The sequence below is a fragment of the Grus americana genome, chromosome Z, assembly GCF_028858705.1.
Source record: "Grus americana isolate bGruAme1 chromosome Z, bGruAme1.mat, whole genome shotgun sequence".
In the NCBI taxonomy this organism is placed as follows: domain Eukaryota; kingdom Metazoa; phylum Chordata; class Aves; order Gruiformes; family Gruidae; genus Grus; species Grus americana.
The window spans coordinates 68,374,865-68,398,682 of NC_072891.1; the positions used below are offsets into that span (position 1 = coordinate 68,374,865).

At 39.1% G+C, this 23,818-nt stretch overlaps 1 protein-coding gene across 5 annotated transcripts in view; it reads right to left on the minus strand.

Annotated features, from left to right (window-relative positions):
* Positions 1–19,746, minus strand: part of PRR16 (proline rich 16) — a 173,158-nt gene extending 153,412 nt beyond the window's left edge. For 4 of the 5 annotated variants that reach the window (XR_008574633.1, XM_054809378.1, XM_054809377.1 and 1 more), the window contains exon 1: positions 19,291–19,746. Coding sequence is in view for 3 of the 5 variants with exons in the window: in XM_054809378.1 (XP_054665353.1) it covers positions 19,291–19,452 (162 nt within the window). In the remaining 2 variants the exon portion in view is untranslated. The remainder of the gene's footprint in view (positions 1–19,290) is intronic. The other variant, XM_054809380.1, reaches the window with a different exon arrangement.
* Positions 19,747–23,818: the final 4,072 nt, after the last annotated feature.

Sequence of the window (23,818 nt, forward strand, 5' to 3'; positions counted from 1 at the left end):
TTGGTTTTAGATGTTGGGTTTGATATATATATGAGTAAGTTTTCCTAGACCACTTAAATTAATGCAAACTTTACATCCCTTTGGTGTCCTTTCTACCAAAGTCTGAAGCTTAAAAATTAGGGTCACTGGGTCAAAATTGCCCCTACAATTTTAGTTGGAGAGCTTAGCACATGTACTTTATGGTCCAGACTTGGACTGCACAGTACTTTCAATGTAAGTCCCACCCAACTGAATGGAAAAGGTCAAGCTGGCTTGAGACTAGACCAGTTTCATTTGGTAAAAGAGCCCTGGACTACTGTGTTGGAAGGTACAAAAATAACAGAGACTTAAAAAAAAAAAAAACCCACAAAAAACCAAGGGGGAAGAGACAATCCAGTAGCTAATTCAATAAATGAGTTTCAAAAATACCCTGATTCTACCCCCCACCTCTGCCACACAGCTTGGTGCAACTGTAGGAAATCACTGCCATCAAAATTGTACCTACCTTGCAGATGTGTATTCCTTATTTTCTGACCTGAAATGTTCATACCTGATTTGCTAAAGATAAACCTGTTACAGCTGAAGTCAGTGGAGCTTTAAAGTGCTTAATACACTGAAAAACGAGGTTTCTACTATTTCGCATTTGGCACCCTCCAGTCTTGTATCTGTGAACTGAAGATAACTCCCTCACCTCATAAATGTATCATGAAAATAAATTCATGATACATTTATGAGACTTTCCAGGACCGTAATGACGCTTATCACATGAAAGCCCAATAGGAAATTAATTCTTCATTCAGAAAAGCTCTGAACATCATACTATGTATAAGGCATGGGCTACCACACCAAATAATTACAATGACATATCACACAGCTAATTAGATAGCGAGCATGAACCATCATAAAATACTCTAAGTAAGGCAGTCTCACATAAAATGGTTATAAGAATGCAACTGAAAACTGCATCAAAACCAATATAGAAACCATTTTAAGAATACACACCCTAAATTTATGTTGCATCTCCTAGTTTAAAAGCAAACCAAAATAGAGGAAAAGATCAACTCCATCATTTGGCATCACACTGATAGTTGAGTCATGCAGATCATTATAAGACCCCTGGTACACAAAGAAACAACATAATTGACAGCCATGATATGAAGGATCTGAGGGAGTGATGGACCTTTTACTACAGGATTTCACACATTTAGAGATGAAGGTGGGAGACAGTCCGAGATCCTGGGAGCCTTTTCACTCAGCACTCAGAAGAAAACGGACCTCAGTACACAGATTCGGCACAAAATCCTCAAACTTGATGTTTTCTTTTTCCCAGAGCCCTCAAACATGCACATCTCTGGTCACAGTCTTATCATCATATCAGTTTTTCATGTACTGTCATTTTCCCATCCTCCTCTGCCAACCTTTCCTTATGCAAAGGTAAACTGTACATGCAGTTTATACGCATCACAGCATTCTGACCCCAGTTTACCCTCACCTGCTGTTCAACGTTCTCCTTTCATTTCAGGTATGCATCTCTTCACCAAGTTAACTCAGCAGAGTGGCATGGTTTACTCAGGGGAGGAGGAAAAAAATCAATAATAATAATAAAAAAAAAAATCATCCTCATTTACAAGTTGGAATCCTGGACTCCAGAGGGGACATTTGCATTCCCTGGTCATGTCATACAGGCTTCCGTGATAAAAAAAATTCTACCCTTGCAAAGGCTAGATTCCTTTGCTAGAGTAGAAAAAGGAAGAGGGGAAAAAAGCTTTCAAGCATGAAGATGGAAAGCATAATCAAAACAATGAAATTTCCCCATGCTTACTGCTCTGAAGTAGATCAACCACTTAGTCTAAAATAGTTAAAAAAATATAATAATAATATTAATATCAGCATGATGCAGAACTCAGCATTGAAAATTTCTGCCTGAATTATTTGGCCTTAACAAAAAAGTTACAAACTGAGGATGGATTTTATAATGGGGAGCACCTGGCAATCTAGCGATGTGTTACAGTATCTGCAACATTACATTTGTCTGCAAAGCAAAACAAAGCAAAATTAAATGAACAAAACCAAGTAAACTCTTCAGAATGGCATTTTATGCCCTTGAAAATGTACCCAGCCATTTTGGACAGGGCTCCTTTGACATTAATACACAGCATGCTATAGCAAATTAGTCCTTCAGACATTATTTAACTTCACTGATAGAGCAGATTTGTAACAACATGCAAAGACAAATGCTTAATGTCACTCCCTCATAAAAGAACACCACTTAAATTGCTATCTTCAGTTGCTACTACTCTTGCTTTTAATTGAGTATCTTGACATCACATTTCCCAGAGCCTGAAGAACCTTACCAGAAGTCTACTGACTGGAGAGAAGGGAGGGGACAAAATCTGCTAGAGAGGACACTCCAGTTCCAACAGGGTGTTAATCTTTGGCCATGGTTTCACAACAGATGAAACCTAACTCTCAAGGAAGACAGGAAACGCTGAGAAAGTGCACTACGCTGCTGAGAGAATTAAGGGGTTGCCACAAGAAAACCAGGCCAGAACACCTAGCGGTAGTTAATTAGAAGCATCACTTTATCTTAGAGCATGGACAGAATTTAAGTGATGTAAATAGCCTTCCTTTCCTGTAGGACATAGTAACAGAAGAGGAAAAGATATTTTGAAATATGCTTTTAGAAAATAATCATGGTCTGAGAAAACAAGCAGATAAAAAGCAGAACCACAACATATGCTTTCTTAATAAAGCACAACACAAAAATACTATGGTGTTCTAACTTTCAAAGAACAAAATATTAACAACAAAAATCGCAGAAGAAATAGAAACATGTGTAAGTCTGTAAATAACAATAGGAGAGTACCATTGTGGAAAAGTCATAGTGGACATATTCCTTCATGACAGTAAGAGCTGCAGTTGAAGGTGACTAAGAGGAGGCTTTTACGGGAGGTGGGAAAAAAAAATAAAATTAAGAATAGCAAGGATAAAGAATAGCGAAGATAAATTTCAGTGCCAATCCCTCCTGAATTTGTACTCCTGACATTTCAGATTTCCTTGCCAGACTGCACAGACGTTACTCAGACTCTGAAGACCAACATCAGTTTCCTTCACTTTTTGTCTTGCCTTTTTCAGCTTGTCTCTTTGCAGTCTCAACTTCTGTCGTTTAAATTACTGTAACAATAATTTAATACTACTACACCACTACAGTGGTGTAACCATTGCTTCATAAAAATGTTTGGTAACTATTAGTCTTTGAACCTATTGGACCAAATAAACACAGAGAATCTACTTCATTGTCCAGTACAATACCCATTTGCTGGCATTTGCACTTCCCATCTCCTCCCAACTCAAGTATGTCCAGTAACACATGCAATGTTACTATCGTTAATGGTAATACACAAGTATTCCTGAGGGTGAAACCAGACACATCCTTCTCAACTAGTAAGCATCAATAAGAGATTATACCATTTCAGACCTTTCAGGCCCTGTAGGAAGAGCAATCAAAGAAATAACTGCATATAATGACAGTAGATTAAGACATTAAGTTTAAAATAAAACAAACAAACAGAAATAGGTCTTGAATTTAAAAAAGATAGATGTTGACAGAATACAAGGGACTGATTAACAAGGTTAACTGATAAGCTCATGTATCTGGATACAGAGGACTGCAATTTATTCAAGTACAAGTACAAAACCAAGCAGAAGTATCATAGCACTTCACTTCCAGAACCAATTTCCTGAGAAACTACCTCAAAGAGCACACAGAAATAAACAATCCACCAAGACTTCATGAAAATAAAGACACTACAGTAAAGAATGTATTGTTAAAGAGATAATTAACATCCTGAATTAGACTTTGCCACTGATATTAAGTAGTGAAAGATTACTAGTGCAAGTAAGGAATATGGCTGCCAGTATAATTAAAGACAGGTGGCCCTCAAATTTTAATTTGTATTAGTTTTCAAGAGTGCTGGTTGAACTACTTGGCTTTTATTCCTACATTGAATATCAGTCATGCCTACCCAGCAGCAAGATGGCCAACGGAAATTAAACTCCAAGCATCAGAGACAGAAAAAGCCCAGAAACTCAATGCACCGAAGTGAGCAGCATGGGACAAGCTCAGCTGTGCTGCTCTAGAAATGCTAACAGAGTTATCTCCAGGGCCAGTAGCAAGACTTTTTAATCTTCACAGTCAAATGAGATACCAGGAGATGGAGAATAAGTATTATATTACATTTATATTTAAATGGATGGATGACAGCTACAGGCTGATACAACCCCTTAACTTTGGAAATGCCTGTGAGAAAGAAATAAAGACAGTAAATAAGATTGGCTAAACTATGATAACCAAACTGTATAAAAATGGCCATACTGTATGAGATCAAACCTCTATTTATCCCATCATCTTGTCTCCAACACTATCAAAAACAGATGCGGAAGAGCACAATGAATAATCTGCTTAAGCACTCTCCCAGGCTACAACCACCTGAGGGCCAGGATTTTCTTCAGACATGTGCTTAATTATTTACATTTAGTCAGCTTCTAGACTTTTCTATGCATTTAGGGAGCTCCCTCTCATTAATTTTGTCCATTGTCATCTTCAGTGCATGAAAACTCATATACTCCGTAATGTATAGAGGCAAGATGTTACATACGTTAACTGCATACTGTTTGAAAAGCCACCTCCAGGTGGATTGCTGATTACCTTATAGTTAACTCTTTTTCCAGACATGCAAGAAAACAGTAGATTTGGGTCAGAAGGAAACAGCTATGAAACTCCTTAACCAGACTTTGGCTGATGTCATACAATATTTTTATTAATTACCTTGTCAAAAATGTTGTAAATGCTCTGAAGAAATCTGCTGGTACAGCAGAGCTAGGAGACAATACACAAGGGATGAAGTAAATCTCACAGATGCTTAAACTAAATAGCTTTGCTCTACAGCCTGAAATTCACTAATTCATAGACCTGTGTGGAAAAGACCCCCTGTGTACAAGGTGACCATGGCATGGCTCTCAGCTGCCAATCTGACACCAAAATGGAAATGCAACTTCAGGGTGTAGCAAAAGAGATACTTCCGGTAAAGACAAGCAACACTGCAAAGCTCTAGTTAGACCTCACCTACAGTATTGTACACATTTCTATGAAGATAAACTCAATTGAAATACAGATAGAAAGGCTCTCTTGTTCATCAAATGGAGAGAGAGAATCTATGAAATTAATAAAAGAAGTAACGCTTTCATTACTAATGTACCAACAGAGAAGTACAGGCAGACAAAGAAATATTCAAGAGCTACCTGAGCTAAGTGGCAACACTAGCAAAAAAACCCCTGGGTGTTAAATAAATAAATAAATATTCCAACTTGTTACGTCATTATAAAATAATATTCCAATGGGAACAGTAGGATGAAAAGAATAACAAAAGAAATGGATATATTTAAAATAGAGCTAGATAAACGCACACAGAAACATGTGATCTGCCTCCAACAGAAGGGTCCTGGATTCAGAAACATGGTTTGCTATTTCCAGTTGTTTAAATAAAACATAGACCACCACACAGAAAAGTCATGACATTTCAGATAGTATCATAAGCTGAGTTTATGGCTGGAATGTCTTTTACTCCAATTTCATCTTCCTTTTCTAACTGGAAAAATTGTCAGACAAAGCTTTTTTTTTTCTGCCACCTGTTTTCCTTTGCCATCAGCATCCCTCCTTTTTCTTTCTTTCTTTCTTTCTGCATTTTCTCCAAGTTCTTCATTCTATGTCAACAGTTCCAGCACCTGTGACACGCTGAAGTTTTACCAAGGATTAAAAAAAATCACAAATAATTCTTATTCCTACTTTTTGAAGTTATGATTTTCTCTACACCTGTAATGAAAATTACCAATCTTGCTATACAAGGCAAGGATAAGCAGCAGAGGCTGAAGAGCAGTCTGCAAATCAAGATGATAACACTGTGTCAACATTCATCCAGAATGTATTCTTTGGAGAGTAACAACACAGAACCTTTCTAAAAATGAAACTCTTAAATTCTTGCTGAATTTAATGCAATGCGTTTGCCTTCTCATTTAGAAGACTATTCACTTTCAAGATTTCTTTCCTGACAGCGTACACACTGCAATGATACAGAGGACTGTGCTATCTCATCCTGCAAATACTTCTACTTAGCCTGCAAGTCTCTACAGAGCTCTTAGAGTTTCATTATTCCTCAGATGTGGTTCAGAAAACACTAAGGTAATTTGTTCCCCTTTGATGTGAAATCTCTTTCTACCGAGCTAGAAACAGGATGTGCATCCTTAAAAAAAAAAAAAAAGAACGCCTTGTGTATAATCTGCAAACACTTCCACCAAAGGACATACATGCATGAACAGAGAAAATTATGTAAAGCACATGTCTATGTCACAGGAGACAAGTTCTGCAAGTAGTCTAGCCACAACAACATAGTGCTCTGTGTATGTTAATTTATCATACATATACTTTGCATCTCAAATAAATGCTACACAAAAATCAGAACCAGAAGGAAATCAAAGATAAGGGTACTGCTAAAGGAAAAAGACTTTGTGATAAACCTCCTCCTAATCTGTACTATTACTAAAATTTTAACAAAATTTTATTGTTATTGTTTATTTGTTTGCCCGTTGGGGTTTTTTTTGCCTAAAGAGTTTACATTCACAAAAACATTGTGCTATGCTTATTATGTCTGTATTACATAGCAGTCTGCAGTAGGAAGCACATGAAGACTCCAAGAACATCTTCATTGGAAGAAAACCTTAAAGCCACATACACTTGCTACTGCTCTATGTTAGAAGTAAGCAAGATGCTGGTGTCTTGTCCTCTAGTCATACAGACTCCCAAAGTCTAACACAAAGTTCTTCAATGAAAAATTGTACTGAAGTGTTGCAAGACTATAGTTACTGCATAAAAAAAAAAAAAAAAACAAGAAAACAATTTAATCTGTTGAAAAGACATTTAATTATCATAAAATCCATTTGATGAAGATTTAATTGCAGTATATTAGCATTTGTGTAACAGACAACTTTGTTTCATTATGTACAATAAACCATGCATAGAAGGAAGATGTATCATATCTGTAATTCACAGTGATAACAATGTTGCCTCATTCTTGACTAATAAATTAAGCTGAGAAATAATAAATGAACATGGGAGAAGTACTCTGCCGGTATAAAACAAGCAGTTAGTAAAAGAAGAATTTGATTTTTAGAAAATTAAGGCTCAATAATGTTCCAAACTCCCTCTAAGCCTTGCCACTCTTTCAAAAGATAGCTATAAAAGACACAAAAATCATTTGAAAAGCTGTCATATAATAGTAGGACATTAAGGCTATATCATGGGAGGCACTGTCAGAAGTGGTAAAAATTAAACAGAAATACGCTTCACATTTAGCAAATGATCCACAAGATCTACAGAAATATAGATCCTTCCTTCTTTTCATAATAGATTATTATTAACTACACCTGACTCCATAATACAAAGCATCAGGTCAAGGTTGTTGACATTTTTCCCAAAGAAAGAATTCATCCAGAGGGTTATTTATTAACTTTTTCTTTTAGTATTTCATTTTATGCCCTTGGTTGACTAATATCTGTAAAACATTCAATCTCAGAAATAATTTAAATTCTAAGCCAGATGTAAGTTTGCAGCAGACTACCAAATTATGGAGAAAATAACTGACTAGGTATATTTAGTATTCTGTTGCAAGTATTATAAGAGTGTCCCCTATTTCTAAGGTGGTGTACACCGAATAAACTTTGACTTTGATAGAGCTGATGCATTTTTTTTTCAATTCGTAAGAAACTTGAGTAGAGATTCACAATGCTAGCCAAGTGTTCATCCCCTAGAAAGAGTATACAGCAGTCCTTCATTAAGATAGTTAGGTTTTCTACTAGGACGCTACTTGTAATACTTACAATCTTGCAACAAACACTCAGAAAAGATTTACTAGTGAACAGAAGATTTTAAAAGTCCTTAAGGACTTTTAAGATTTGAGAAGACATTTTAAGTGATTTTTAAAAGACATTTCCATCAGTTACCTAACATTAAATGTAACATTCCTAAGTATGTCTAGTTTTAAACAATCTTAGACTATAATTCTTGAGTATGCAATTAATTTAAGCCTTAGATAAAAGAACTGGAACCTCATTATTGCAACTCATACACATTACTGTCTGTATCACATTACCATCTGTACGAGTACATGGGTTCTAATTTCTCCTGAAATGAAGAACATGAATCACATGAATCAGACACCCAGTTCACACACACACAAATATATCAAAACTCCAGAAAGACTGGCACTGCATAAGGACAACAGGCCAGTTAATACAAGATGGCATAGCTCTATCACAGTCAAATTAAGTTTATTCAGTGTACACCACCCTAGAAATAGGGGGGGGAAAGTCATTCAAGCCACTGTTCCAATTGCATTATAGTGTCCTCAGTTTCACTATATCCTTCAAACCTTCCTCAAAGACAAACCTGAATATTTTCAATGTATCATTTTTTCTGTCTTGTTCTTGCTGTTTGAATTTGAAGAAAGAAACAGACTATGTAAAGTCTGTACTAAATAAACAGCTCTCACTCCTGTGCAGTAGATTTTTTTTGTAGTTCCACATCCTCAGCACCCGAAGTACTATGACTTTGTGTTGTGCAATTCATCCACCCATCCATCCATCCATCCTTACTTTAAAGATTACTAAGTGTAGAAATATATTGGCTTGGGAGTTGGGGTTTTTTTGTGCAGCTACATTGTCTCATATATCTTTGTAGTACACTATATTTTCCATGATACTCATCAAGTTAATTTAAAGTCTCAGTTTAGTCGAATACCTTGATGGTTAAACTGTATCATATCAGGAAAGGCTCTGCTTGCTAAGATTTAAGACAGCTAATGAAAATAATAAACTTAAGCGTCTGCTCATGATTTAAAATGCTTACAATCCAACCATTCAAATTCTATGAATTGTTTTTAATAGACGGAACCAACTAACCACCATCTGAAAAACAAGCACATGCAAATCAATTGTCAACAAGTAACAACAAAAACTAACAATCACAACCTCCTCATTCTTTTCCCTCAACATAAACCTCCCAGTTTGGTCAAACACTAGTTTGCTGTAAGCCTTACAGTTCACCGTACCATCTGTACTTTCATTTCAAGAAACCAAAGTTATTACTTCAGCAGAGGTACATATACTTGTATAGTTTCCTATTCTTAATAAATTATGCAAACTACCAGACACTGTGTCCATACACATTTCTTTATCCAAATGCCACAGCTTTACTGAACCGTAAAACCATCCCATAATATTACCTATACACAATGAAAGTCAAATAAGCCTAGACTGTACCACTCCAGTTATCACAGATAAAACTCAGTAGCACTAGCAGAGACCACCTGCTGTCATAAACTTATCCCATTCAAATGGTCTCTGCAATCATCCGTAAAAACACCTAGAGAATAAAGTGCACTCTAGTTGGCAACTGAAAATCATTTATTTAAGAGAGTGGCGCTGTAGTATTTTGAGAAAGGATGGAGTGAATTTTAAATATTCTGGATGCTGAACTGGAAAGCTGGAAAACAATGTTAACTTAACCTATCATGGACTTTAAACAAAAAGCTTTTGCTTGTAATAACAACCCAGATAGCTTTGGAATCCAAACAACACAGCTTTCAGTTGCTATACAAGATCGGAAATTGAGCTGGAAAATACTAACGATGCTTCCAGACCCTAGACAGGAGATGCATGAGGAGAACACTTGTGTTACTAAGATGAATGTCAGACTCACCTGAAACTCTTAAGACCAATATTAAAACTTTAATGTTGACTTTCTTGAGTCAACATTCAAGAATGGAGAGCCAAGCACTCTCATGTTTAACAAGCCAACAGTGAGGTAGATAAAGTTGCAGAAGCACCAGAAACTGTTATGAGGGAAAAGAGGAAAAGGGCTAGGAAAAGAAAACAAAAAGCCTTGTAGAAATGGAGGGATTACTATGATGCAACAGGAGATGAGAAATCAAAGTGAAAATTTACATCTGCAGAGGCTGGAGCAGAGGGGCAAAATTAATCTGAATGGTTCACAAAGTTAATTTGAGTAATTACATTTGGTTTGCCTGGACAATTTCTTTTGGAGGTGGGGAAAAGGATATACCGTAGTTTCATGGAGATACGTTACGGAGGAATGGCATTCCTGTGAAAGCAGAAGGAGCTGCAGCCCTCCCTTCCTGTCATCACTGCCTAAGGTCACATACGTGCTCTAGTGGCTGCACTCACTTACAAACACCAGCTCCAAACCCTTGGTGTATGCATCCGTTATATTCATATAGGGACTTATACTGCAAATCTGTTATTTATTCTTCTGTCTGAAAGTAAGTAAAATCCAGATTCAGATCACAGGCAGTGAGAAGTCCATAACCATTTATTACTGTAACTTTAATGAAAAAGTAGAGAATAGGTTTTTCAGCTAATTTAAAATTTTCAGATAAAGAAATATTTATTGAGGGAAGGTAATGTTTGTAACATAGCATTTTTACTGAATATATACCTGATTATTTGATACCACGTCTGGAGCATTGTGCGCAGTTCAGGGCTCCCCAGTACAAGACAGATATGAGCATACCGGAGCTAGTCCAAGCACATGGTTGGGAAGATGACTAAGTGGTTGGAGCATCTGTTATATGAGGAGCAGCTGAGAGAACTGGGATTGTTTAGCCTGGAGAAGAAAAGGCTCAGGGGAATCTTATCCTAATGTATATAAATACTTGATTAGAAGGAGTAAGAAGGCGAAGCCAGACTTTTCTCAGTGGTGCTAAAGGAGAGGGCAAGGGGCACATATTGAAATATAGGAAATTGTACTCAAATACAAGACAAAAGATTTTTACTGTAAGGGTGATTCAACACTGGAATAGGCAGTCCAAAAAGGTTGTGGAGTCACCATCCTTGAAGATATTCAAGAACAAGATCCTAAGCAACCTGCTCTAGTTGACTTGAATGGGTTGGACAATTTCCAGGGTCCCTTTCAATCTCAACCAATCTGTGATTCTATATTTAAAAATAAATATATTTGTTCCAATTATTTGTCCAATAACTACTGAACTTTCAGTAGTTAATGTAGCTGGACAATTAATCTCTCATTAGCACATGCCCTTACAAGAATTCAGAGAACTAACACTGAAAAAGTGTTCTTTTTGCCCTGTTTTAACAAAAAGGCAAGAAAAAGCAGAAGGCACATCACGAAAGAAAAAGAATCTCAATGACGAAGCATGTAAAGAAAGAATTATACTTGTTTTTTGTTACGCCACTAAAGAAAAAACATACTGACCTTGATTTTTCACATTTTCATTTTAATTTTATACAGAAAGGATACAATTACATGGGTACAAACCATTAAATTATAATAGAGAAGCAAGCCCAAACTGTTCATTTGTTAATGTCTTCAGTTTGTGGTTTTTTTTAAATTTGCATCTTTCAGGCCACATACGCTGCCTGTTTTAATACAATGCCATTTCCAGTAAAGTATAACATCTTATTAGATACCAAAATTTTGAATATTTTAAGCATTTCTCCCACTTTCCGCAGCTGAATAGAAAGCTCAAATTAGTTTTTGTTTCCCCATCAAAGTGCTGGAGCCCCATGCAGATGGCCTCACATTAAACAAATAATAAATTTCTCACACAATTTTCAGAAGTATTAAATTATCTTCTTCTCTTACAACACAAATGATTACAGTGCAAGTAAGGATATCTTACTCTGCTTCTACCTTGAAGCTGTTCACTGAAAGAACTGTAAACAGACCACAATACAGAGAAGATCATAATACCATCACGGGTGAAAGACTAAAATAATTACTGCAGATTTATCAAAGAAGATTTAAGGAGAAAAAAATGAAAGGTGTTTTAAAATTGCAGGATTTTTCAGATTACTGAGAAATAATCTACAATGAAATCTGGAAATGATTCAACATCAGTGCTCTCAGTCTTCAATAATGCAATGTGGCACATGCTGCATGAAACAACGGATGAGTTTGTTAACCTTTAAAGACATATGAACATACTATAATTTTTGCAAAAGCAACAACTGACGGTACTAGTCCTGTTTGGAGGCAGTTGCTCCTCACTACTCCCATCTGTAGCGCAGTAATTTTAAACCAAACCAGAATGCCAGCGGCTCAGCCACCAAGCCCTCCCACCTCAGTCATTCAACACACACACGACCTGACACAGGGAAGCTGTAGTGAGAGATCTGCTAGAGGATTTTCACAGCCCTTCCACACTGAAAGCGGGCTCTGCTTTTCTTCTTCCCCTGAGTAGAATAAGAAAGGGTATTCTGAAGCATTGCAGGTAGCTGCAGCAAGAACGACCAGAGTCAATGATGTACAGAGCTGGACATGAGCTGTGAGAGAAAGAGGCATGTACAGGCTGCAGCCCTTATCATACATTCGTGGCTAACATATTAAAGGTTCAGTAAAACAGATAACATGCACTCGACATTGAAATTTGAGTGAAATGCTACCTCAAGACCTTTACCTTAAGAAAACACAGTACATTAGCTGCTATTTACTGCATCTATTAAAAAAAAAAAAAGGAAAAGAAAAAAAACACAAACCAAAAAACCAACCAAAACAGCAAACCCAAACAAAACCCCTATCTACTAGCAGAATAAAACAAAGCCCTATCTATGTATAGGTAACTAAACTAGTGTTAACCTTTATGGCTGAATTTCAGCCACAAGTTATTTGGCAAGGGCAGCAGTCCATATGCAAAACAGACCTCTTCACTCTGCCTCACAGCAATAACCTCTCCTGAAGGAAAAAAATGGGGACACCTTAGCAGGATATACATGAGCTACCTGTGAGGTCACTGACCAGTTCACTTGCCTTTCAGACAATAGGTATAACATACAGAGAAGACTATGAGGCACAAATATTTTGCACCTCTAAAAGAAATGAAAACTAGAAAAGGATAGTGATGCTTTTCATAAAGGTGTTATGAAACAGGGACGATGGGAAAGTAGCCTGTAGAGTCAGGGACAACATTTGCACCTCTTCCTGCACCTCCCCCAAGAGGAGTATTAATTAGTTGTGTACAAATCGACTGTGGGTAGTATAATTTAGCTGGAAGTTTTTGACTGGAAGTGGGAAGGCTATTCCAGAATTTTGTCCAATGTGAGTAATGGGAACAGAAGCATTATTCCATTTCCAGAGGAAATTGGCAAAAACCTGCAAAACTTCAATGATGGTGCTCAACCATCATCATTGTTTTTTGTATGACGCATTCATACATATACACAGCAGCAACTGATTCCTCTGAATTATGAAGTTTAAATAAAAATGAATCAGACCAAAACTAACTTATGTCACCCTTAAACTTACTTTTATTCCTACTGAAGTCAATGGCAAAAATCTGACTGCAGCAGACTGAAGTTCGTGCCTCACTACTTTTGTTTTCTGTATCATGGTCAGCAGCGCACAGACAGTGTGAAGTTCAAATCTTAGCACAAAGATACATATTTTCACTGTGGTACTGTTTTATTTGAAAACTGAATTTATATATGCTCTATTTAGCTCATGGTTGCACAATACACATTACTACCAGGAGCTTAGTATTGCATAAATGGAATGAAGTAGCTGACATGAGTGTTTACAAAAACAAAACAACTAGCATAAATTGACAGCGTGCTTCCCTCTGTCAAGTTTCTTGATATTAACAAGCAGTGCTCTATATGTACACTAGTTATTCCTTTCATTGTCTTACACAATACAATTACTAAGTCTTGGTAGCTTTGGTTACAAATCAGATGTGGAGCAACCCTACCTTGTCATATATCGTCATATAATGTTCCCGACAACCTTAAAACATGTGGGGTTTTTAGGGTTCACAGTTACCTTTTAGCTCTACCAGCTTTACTGACACTACTGGTGTGAGAATTTTATCTTAATACATTTGCACTTTTTGATTCTGTATAACTCTATGAATGCTTCATAGACCATAAGAAGTAAAAGGAAAAGAAAATTATGATTCAGTTACCTGCAATGACTACTTATGGCCCTGTTTGGACCCCTGGGCAGATCACAATAAAGTTGCTGTGCAGTGTTTCTCTTACATAATGAACCATACTCTGCATTTACAATAAACATGCAGATACAGTTCATGATTGCAATTATCACTAAGGACTGCAATAAGAAATCAGAAAAAAATCTGCTGGAGTGATTAGCAGTTTTTGAATGGGCAATGCCAGTAGTCATACCACACCTGCCTGAACTGGACCACAACCCCAGCTATAGCAATAATAATCACAAGAAAGCTTCAGTCCCTCTCACATCTCACTGGCCAGATCTACATATACAGAGAGTGTATCCACTGAAGAAAGACTCCAAGACGAATGCTGTTAAGAGGGCCAGCATCCAGAATCCATACATAAGAAGGGTATGTGCATTTTTTGGATTTCTAATGGTAGGAACAACTATGCTCAAAAATCTCTTCCTTCAATTGCCACTACCTTGCAAAAGGAGTGGCAGGTCCTTGACATCTGGAGAGAGCCCAAAAAAGAAGAGGCAGGGATCAGCAGGAAAAGAAGGAAAGGATTAAAATGTTTTGCTATTGTTCTACCTACTCTTAGGTTTCTATATAGTATATTTCATACCTATGCTTTAATACCTTCTCCCCCTTGCCTTCATGCAGCAATATGAACCCAAAATATTTTTCGTATTGGAGTTTGTATTCCTGCCTGAACATTAGAGATACTGATACATGATTGTTGCTGCTCTAATCCTCTTGGTGGATACAAACTGCAGCTTCCTAGTTTCTGGATTAACAGGCAAGAACCTGACGTGCCTTCCTGCCACCTGGATCATTAGCTGAACACAAAACCAAAAATGGAACAGAAAACATGGTGTTGAAATTGAAATATGCTCCTGCAGGCCTGATCCAGAAATGAAGACCATGGGATACATGACCACCCTCCACTTAATGATGACTGGCCTGGTTATGGAATCAGGTCATCTACCCCATAAAAAATTTTGTCATGGTGTTTGGCATCTGCTAAAAAACATTATTTTTTAAGTCATGCCCAAATTTTATAGATCATATCTTTATGGAAAATAAATGTGTCAGTTAGATGAGGGAGGATTATTCACTTGTTCTGTCAGCAAGACATTTTTGGAGGATTTAAAGCAATGGAGGTACACTCAGAAAGACTGGAAATTTACTGATGCACGTGCAATGCCTGTGAGGGCTTCTGTTTCTCCTGCACCTCCATTTTGGATTATTCTAAACATTTGCAATAGCTACACAGCTGCCTCATTTCAATAAAAGGTTGAAGCGTGTTTAGCCAATTAAAAGCTATGCAAATGTTTCACACATAACTTCCAGGAATTTGTTCTGCATGATGAATTTTTATTACTACAAAAAGTATTTATCAAATGATTTAGTTAAGTATTTCCTTAATGTAAACAAGTGCAAGGCTGCCAAAGTGTGCAACATTATCATAAAACGTGAAAGCAGGGAAGTCTTAAAAATTATAATATCGGTATTAAGATGATACAGATATCTGTGCCCTGCTGTCCACTGGTGCACATGCACACCCTCTACAATCTCTTCTGAAGTGGTCAGAGAATTAGCACTACATCATGTATTTCACATTCAAAATAGTTTAATTAGCACACATCTCCTGGTGTCCAGTAGTGTTCATCACCTCATTATCTGGGTACCAGACAGATAAATACCATCTGCAAAGCAAGACTTAATAATAACCATCTTTCTATACAGATTCCAGAGGAAAAGGTCTTTTATGGAGGAGAATCAAAGTTTAAGGCTTCACCAACTTAATTTTGAAATAGCCTAGACTAAAGGAATAGTCAGTGTTACTCAATCCTCTGGCACCCCTTTGATTTTTCTTTGGAATATTCATCAAATAACAGCCACTCAATCCATTTTAAATCCATTAATTTCTTCCAGCACAAAAACACATCTCACTGTTGGTACACATCCACCCTGTGTTTCTTTTTTAGCCAGGAGACAAAAGGGGCCAAGTCTCTCCCAGTTAACTGCACGCTAGGGACGACTAGCCATACATGAGCTCAGACTCTGGACTTAGCACCACTCCATCCCAACATGTCTCCTAGTCACGCCCTCCCTCCCCCTCCCCCCCCCCCCCGCTTAGTCTTTTGTGGTTACCTTAGTCTAAGCAAACCAGACCAATAAATACAGGGGGGGAGGGGGGGAAAGACACAGATGTTCCACTTAGACACAGTAACGCCTAACATGTACTTGTTTTAATCCACATGGTTTAGTCATGTGTTTTTACAGAAAATTTATAAGCTTCATGGTTTGTGCATCTGGATTTAACACTCCATCCTCTCCCCACTCCTCCCTTCCCCCCTTTTAAATGCAAAAAAAAATAATAAAGCATCAATTAGAAAAAGCTTTGGAACAAAGGGCAGATGCAAATACATTAATGTAAGTAAACTATAACAAGCTAACTGTAACAAGACATTCAAGTCTTGTACAGCCATACTCCTTACTGTTACAGAACAGTTCACTTTGAAGCAATGAAACCATCTTTCAATTTGACAGTACTTTGAATATAAAATATTACAAAAGAGGACTGAAAGATGCTAGGAGAGGACATCCAGTCTATCCTAATATCTAAAATGCTACAGTAAATATAATCTAATAAATAATTTAACAATTTATATTTAAGAGTAACAAATAGGGAGAAAACGGAGAAAAATTCAGTGTTCTACAAATGCTGTATTTTCAATATCAGAGCTAAATATTACTGTAACTGCACAAAGAAAAAAAAACTCTCGTGCCCTACCACTATAGCAGAATTGAAGTCTTTTTTAACACAACAGTAATAAAAAGAATGAAAGGCTATTTTCAGAATGTTTTAATTAGGAATATAGCAAACAAACAAACAAAAAAACCCCAAACAACGAATGAATAAGAGAAAAGGTTGTGGCAAAACAATCAGACTGCAGCAAACACCCAAGGAAAAAAAGAGAGTAGCTGAAACATTTCCAGAATAACACTGTTTGTAGTGAAAATGGAAAGTGCAAACTTACATCCTCTAGTTTATCACTTCGCCTGGTCCTACAGTAAGGAACCACAAATGAAGCACAGGTATACTTGTATGTGTAATACTGGCTATAGACCAACTTCCTATATGCTTCAGTGAAAGATCTGTAAATGCTTTCTAACACCTACAACCTGGGAAAGAGACTCATTATTAGCTTTTATCATCATCAATTAACTCATTTTCACATAAAAAGGTATACATTGCAGATGCATCAAGAGATCTTGTACAGATTTAGTCCACACTACAAAAGGCATACAATTGGAGGTACTCAGATGGCAAACTTCTGAATTTATTTTCAAAATAAATGTCATACAAAGTGTACTTAACACATAATGATAACATTGCAAGCAAGAAGATAATTGCGTATGCAACCCTTGTTTGTCAGAGTATTGCAGCTATCATCTTTGTAAGACATATTTAGAGAAAAGCATTACTCAAAAACTCATGTGTGGTTACGAAGAAGATTTAACTATCCTTTTTACAAAAATACTTTTCTCAAAATAGATGCTTTTGGCAATCTTTCCACCCTTCAACAGGTACATAGTACCTAATAGAGTTACGGTACCATTTCTCTACAACTTCGCTTTTACATTTCACTCTATTTGGGAAAATGAGTTACAGACAAGCCATTTCCCCATCAAGCAGAGGTAAATCCAGTTCTCTTTCACAGTTGCAGTCAACCAGAACAGATAAGTTTGCTTAGATAAAACATGCCACAGTAAATGATGACATACGACCTCCACCTACAGAGATCTTGTTTGCTCACTAGAGGAAAGCTAGGACTGATTATGTGCAGAGAATGATTTACATTCATGGGACAGATCACAGTACATCCTCTCCAGGTCCTGAAAATGTGCTTCTGCAGCAACAGAAGCCAGTTTGCTCTATCAGTCTTTAAAGCGTTGAAAGAACTGCCCTACAAACAATATTTATTTCCACTTCAAAATACCTCAAAAAATTACAAAGCAGACAGAGCAGCACGCTAAGGAAAAGAGAAATTATAGATATATTTTCAAAAAAGACAGAGAAATCTGGAATTGTGGGTGAGAAAGAAGTCTAACAGCTGTGATTAGTGAGCCGTGTGTTTACACATCTTTCAACATTATACAAAGCACTGGGTGAATTTCAGACTGCCTCAGATGGCAAAAGTCTGTTGAATGAAACTTGTTGACAATGTTGTTAAAATAGAAAACTAATATTTGATAGCAAAAAAACACAGCCTGTTATAAATGTCAAATACAGGATTATAAAGCAATGCACAGAGATTCTGGACTTGAATTTCGGTGCATAATCCAACCATCTGTCGACCAGTTGTGTAGCAAAATCAAGATAACATAGAAATCTCCAAAAGGACAGCCAAATTGTCTTCCTTCAGCTACAGCATTTGCCTGCTTATGAACATGCCAGCGGTAATCGCACCCCGCCTGCAGATTAACCTAGGGGAGATGACACTCGCCACCGGCAAAAGGAAGATTGCAAAGGCAATCTTGCCAAGATAGGCAAGATAAACAGGGCGCTCAGCTCCCGGTAAGCAGAGCAGAGGCAGAGGCAGACTTCGCCGCGCCGGTACCGCTGAGCCGGGCAGGGTTCCGGTACCCACCCCCACACGCCCAGCCCTCACCGGCTGGGAGATCAGAGCCGGGCTGCTGCCTGGGGGTGAGCATGGGGCTGCACCGTGCAGTCAAAAAGTTAATCATGCTGGAGCAGGAGTGGAGCTGCTCCTGATGCCGTTCCCACCGTCGGGATGCCGGCGCAGCCCGGGATCGGGCAGGGCTGCAGGTTCCTCAGCTCCCCCAGACACCCTCCTCACCCAGCAGCACCCCGCAGAAGAGGCACCTCGGCATCCCGGGAAAAAAAACTCCAAGAGGTTCGCCGAGGTAAGAAGTCCCCGGGAAGAGCCGCCTCACAACCTGGGGGAGCGCGGCCGGCTGCTCCCGCGGGACACGGTGCTCCAGCCGCGCCGCCCCGTCCCGTTCCGGATCGCCGGGCGCCGCACCACAGGCACAGCCGCCCGCACCGGAGCGCGGCCGGGGGCCGCCCCGCGCCCAGCCCGGACACCAGTTGCTGGACCTGTGGTGAATAAGTGCTGAAAGGAGTTTTGGGGCGGCAGCAGAGCCCCGGGGGGAGCAGGGCCCCTTGCCCACGGGCGAGGGGTGCTCGCCCACCACGGGGCAGACCGGGGGTGCGACCGCGCAGCCCTCCCCTTCTCACCTCCTTAAGTTCCTTGGCCACGTCTTTCAGGTCCCCCAGGACTAATTCCAAGTCCTCCACGATGATCTTGATCTGCTCCTTCACCTTGGCTTTGGAGGCTGCCGGCGGCCCCTCGGATGGCGACGAGGAGGAGGATGCGGTCCCCTTGGACTGGGCGGACATCCTTCGGGGCAGCCCGGCGCGGCCAGGGGGGCACGCAGGTCAGGCGAGCTCGGCGGCCGCCGGCCGCCCGGCCCCGTCCCTACGGCTCCCGGAGCTGCCGCTGCCGCAGCCGCTGCCGCCGCTGCCGCTGCCGCCGCCGCCTGCCCGCCCGCGCATCCCGCGCCGGGGGCGCCGAGCCGCGCCGCGCTCCGCCGGGCGGCCGCGCTGTGCAGCTGCCATCGACTCCCGGGAGCGGCGCGGGGGCCCGGCTGCAGCCCGCCGTGCGTCGCGCCTGCGCCTCGCCCCGCCCGCGCCGCCGCCCGCCCCCGGCCCCGGCCCCGGCTCCGGCTCCGGCTGCGGCCGGGGAGAGGGGCCGGGGGAGGAGCGCCCGCCGCCCGCGCTCCCCGGGGGGCGGGGGAGGCTGGGTGACTCCTCCGGAAAAGGCGCTCTCCCCCTTCGTCCCTGCTCGACAGCCCGCGGGGTGACGGCACGGCGCTGTGTCACCCCGCAGCCCCGCCGGTGGTTCCCTGCCGCGGGGGGGTGGTTGCACCAGCTCTGCCGGAGAAAAATGTTTACCCGCCAAAACAGCCCCCCAAAAATGAAAACACTTTTAATGGCTGGCTTATTGCAAAATTCCCGTCGAAGGAGACAACAACAGTGCCTGTTTCTGGTGGAAAAAGTCGCATTTGGGAGATGACACTAGCACACCTCTGCACTGCAAAGTAACCCTTCTGGCTCGCTGGGGTGCAGCACGCTCGTTTTGGACTTTGCTGCTGTAAGGAGGCTATAAGAAGGACGATGTTTTGTAAATGCCACCGAATTGGTAAAAGGCACTTAGATATCTCTGCCCACTCCTACATACACACAGAGATCAGTATACCCTATTCTAGTTGGGAAGTAAAGGCTGTGCATCTCATCAGACAGAAATAAAAATGCGTGTGAGCCAGAATAGCTTTTAGAATATGCTACCTGGCTCTTTCTCTGAAGTAGAGGCCAGTGCTGCTTTTGAACACGCTTTCCCTAGCATTATTCAGAGATCTATCTGTGGGGCAAAAGGAAGAGATTGCTAGATATCACTCATCTCTGGTGGTTTTTCATCTCACTACAAAAAAAAAAAAAAAAGTGGCACATTCAGGTAAAAGGAATTGGTTTAGGTATGTCTGCCTCCCACTAGCTATGAACAGCAAGAAGAGGGCATGCAGCCAAGCCCCGCTTCGAGGATCAGCCTGCATGGTTGCAACTGACTTTGATGGTGAAAATGCTTCTGAGAGTTTTGGCAGCCTGAGATGTTTTAACCCAGCTAAAGCAGGAGGGGAAAAGCAGAAACCTTGCCCAGAGTGGTGTGTCTGCACATGGTAAAAATCTCACTTGGGAATGAACAGTTTGTCTCTAGGAAGGGTGTGGGACTTGGGATATGAATAGACAGGGGCTGACTGCACCTCTTACTGTTTTGGGTTAAGTGTAATTATCTTTCCACTTTTTACCACTATAAAACCTTCAGTCTTTGCCTGAAATCATTTGTTACTGGGCATATATTTGATTTTTTTTCCCCCAAGTGTCTCACAGACCTTTAAAACAACTTCTAGGAGGCCATGTTCAAGAAGAGCCCATGTCTTTCCTCTTGACTTTCCTCAAGTCTTATGGTACATTTTTTTCATCTCACCAAAGCAAAAGCTCTTCCAACATGGACTTTTAAGAGCATTCCTGCTGGTTATTTTTGCTTAACTGTTTCTGTATGAGCAACAACATCATGTGATTTCTGAAGCTAGCTAAGTAATAGAGTCTGAATTTCCAAATTGCAATCATCACTAAATTAGGAAGAAAGCAGCCCACAAGTTGTTGAGTAAGTTTTAATTAATATATTTGAATACTATTCCTCAAAGGCATTGTATGAACAGGAAAAAAGAAAACATTTATGAAAAGCTATCAGTGGAATTATCCATGTAGAAGCCAGCACATATCCAGTTTATAATTGGAGAAAAAAGTATTTTCTGACAGAAGTTAAGGATACTGTATAACAGTGTACTGTACATACCTATACATAATATGGCTTAAATATGTAAGAGACGGTTTCTACTACATTTCTGCAGAAATCACCAACATTGTCACAAAATTACTATCAGATTTGCTACAGACCCTCCAAATTTTGTCTAGCCTAATTGAGCATTCATGGTTAGACATAATTTTCCTACACAATTACTTACCTTCTTATTGTCTCTGTATAAAGACTTGGCACCTCTCACTGCTAAATATTTTTAATTTAAGAAGCGAAAATTGATTCCTGTTCTATCTCATCAGTTAAAGTCATGACAATACTTTACCCATAATCCTGTTGTTATCAAATTTCTTTAATCCTGTGACCACTTTTGGAGACTTCCCAAACTTTTGAAGATATAAATCATGTCCACTTCACCAATCCCTCCACTTTTGTAGTGACATTCTTCTAGACCTGTGCAGAATTATATAGTGTCTGACATCTTGTATTCATCCAAGTATCTACTGCTTATCCTTGGAAAAAAAAAACAAACAAGCAAACACCAACAAACTACAAAACCCAAACCAAACAACCCCACCCCCCCAAAAAACCCACAACAAAAAAACCCAAACCCACAAACCTGACAGCTTTTCTGAGTCCTAAGTTCATTGTCCTGTTGGTCCTGAAAGCAATTCTATGCCTTTAAAAAATGTGGTATACTTTGCTAAACTGTGTCTCAGTTAACTAATAAGTAGTGTCCCATAGAAAAGTTGTCTACTAGTTGTTTCATTTCTTTTGCTTCTGTCTCTGCAAGTAAATGTTGTTTGTCAGTGCGTTATCAGTCTATTCTTTCTGAAGTCTTTCTGTCTGTACCTTCACCAAATCTGAAGTGGCTAATCAGGGAAAAGAGGAGTAGCTCCTTACTGGAAGTCTGATCTCTGTAGGCTGTTAAGGGATGCAGATACGCAAGAAGTCTCCCCAGAAATCCCGGGGAAGGAAGTTTTTTTGGAAGTAAAAGCTTAAGACCTTCAAAATGCAGTTCACTGATCTTCTGCTAACACTTTTCAATCCAGAAAAAAGCACCCAAACAAAACCAAAACACACATTAAATGAATACTTAGTGAAGTAATGTGGCACTCAGCCATACCGTTGCCAGCTGTCATCTCATGAAAGCTCACAAGTTGAATAAGGCTTGGACTGATCAGTAATTGGAAATGACATCTCTCAGGAACATCTCTCAAGATGCTGCACAATTTTGTTCTGGTGATTCAGTAGATGGCACTTTTCCTTTTGGAAAAAAGTATCCTATATATCAGCCTAGTATTACAAATAAAATTAACTGAACACACACACAAAACAGTGATTTGATCATGCTGGTTTATATATGCTATTTATTTTATGTGTGGAGTCACAAAAAGAGTTGAAAACTATGCAGGAAATCATGAGTAATCATAAAATGTACATGAATCACAGAAATAATTTTTCATGAGAATCAGCCAGACTGTGCAGAACTACATCCCACTTTCCCCAAGTCATTAGTATTTCAGATAGACAAATTAAAAATTAATTTGCTGTTGCCTGTTGAATGTATTTTGTTTAGGGTTTGTGCTGTTTATCAAAGGTAAAAGTTGAACAAAGTCTTCTAGATCAAACAAAACATTTTTAATCGGAATGTTCTGATTTATTTTAAACCTGTTCAATCTTTCCAAACAAAATTAAAGAATTTACAAAGCAAAAAGATACCTACCTGAACTAACTGATTTTAGGAATGATAAAATAAAATCTTAATTTATTTTCTACCACTCTTTTGAATTTGTCCCTAAAAGCAATATTCCACATACAAGGTAGGGAAGCACTGAAACAGTAAACCTGTCTTTTTCATCCCAAAAGAAATTGTGGAAGAAAGCTTAATTCAATTGCCGCAGGCTTGCATGTTGGACATACGCTAATTAAAATATTCATTGAAATAGTCAAAATTAGTCATAAGTTAAATTAAAACAATGAGTTAAGCTATAGTTCAATGCCACTAACTTACATTCTACGTACTTGTTAAACACAGGTTTTCATCTTTATCTTTTCTATCCTAAAAGAATAGTGGGATAATACATCTTTCCAAAATGCTCCCACATTTAACCAAATATGGTATTCTTTTCTTAATTCTTAAACAATACTTTAACAGTTATGCTGAGGAAGTCACACTGGCATCTTGTGCTCCAAACTAGAGAGTAGTAGTTCATTTGGGTAGAGGCTGAAAGATTCTTCAGTCAAAGGAAAAAAATTAAAAACACTTTCTAAAGTGTGTTATAATTAAATGATGTTATTTCACTTTTTTAAAAACAGTAAGTTATTCCCTTAAAAAGAAACTCAGGATCTCACAAAATAAACTACATACTTCTGAATTAAGTTGTTTTG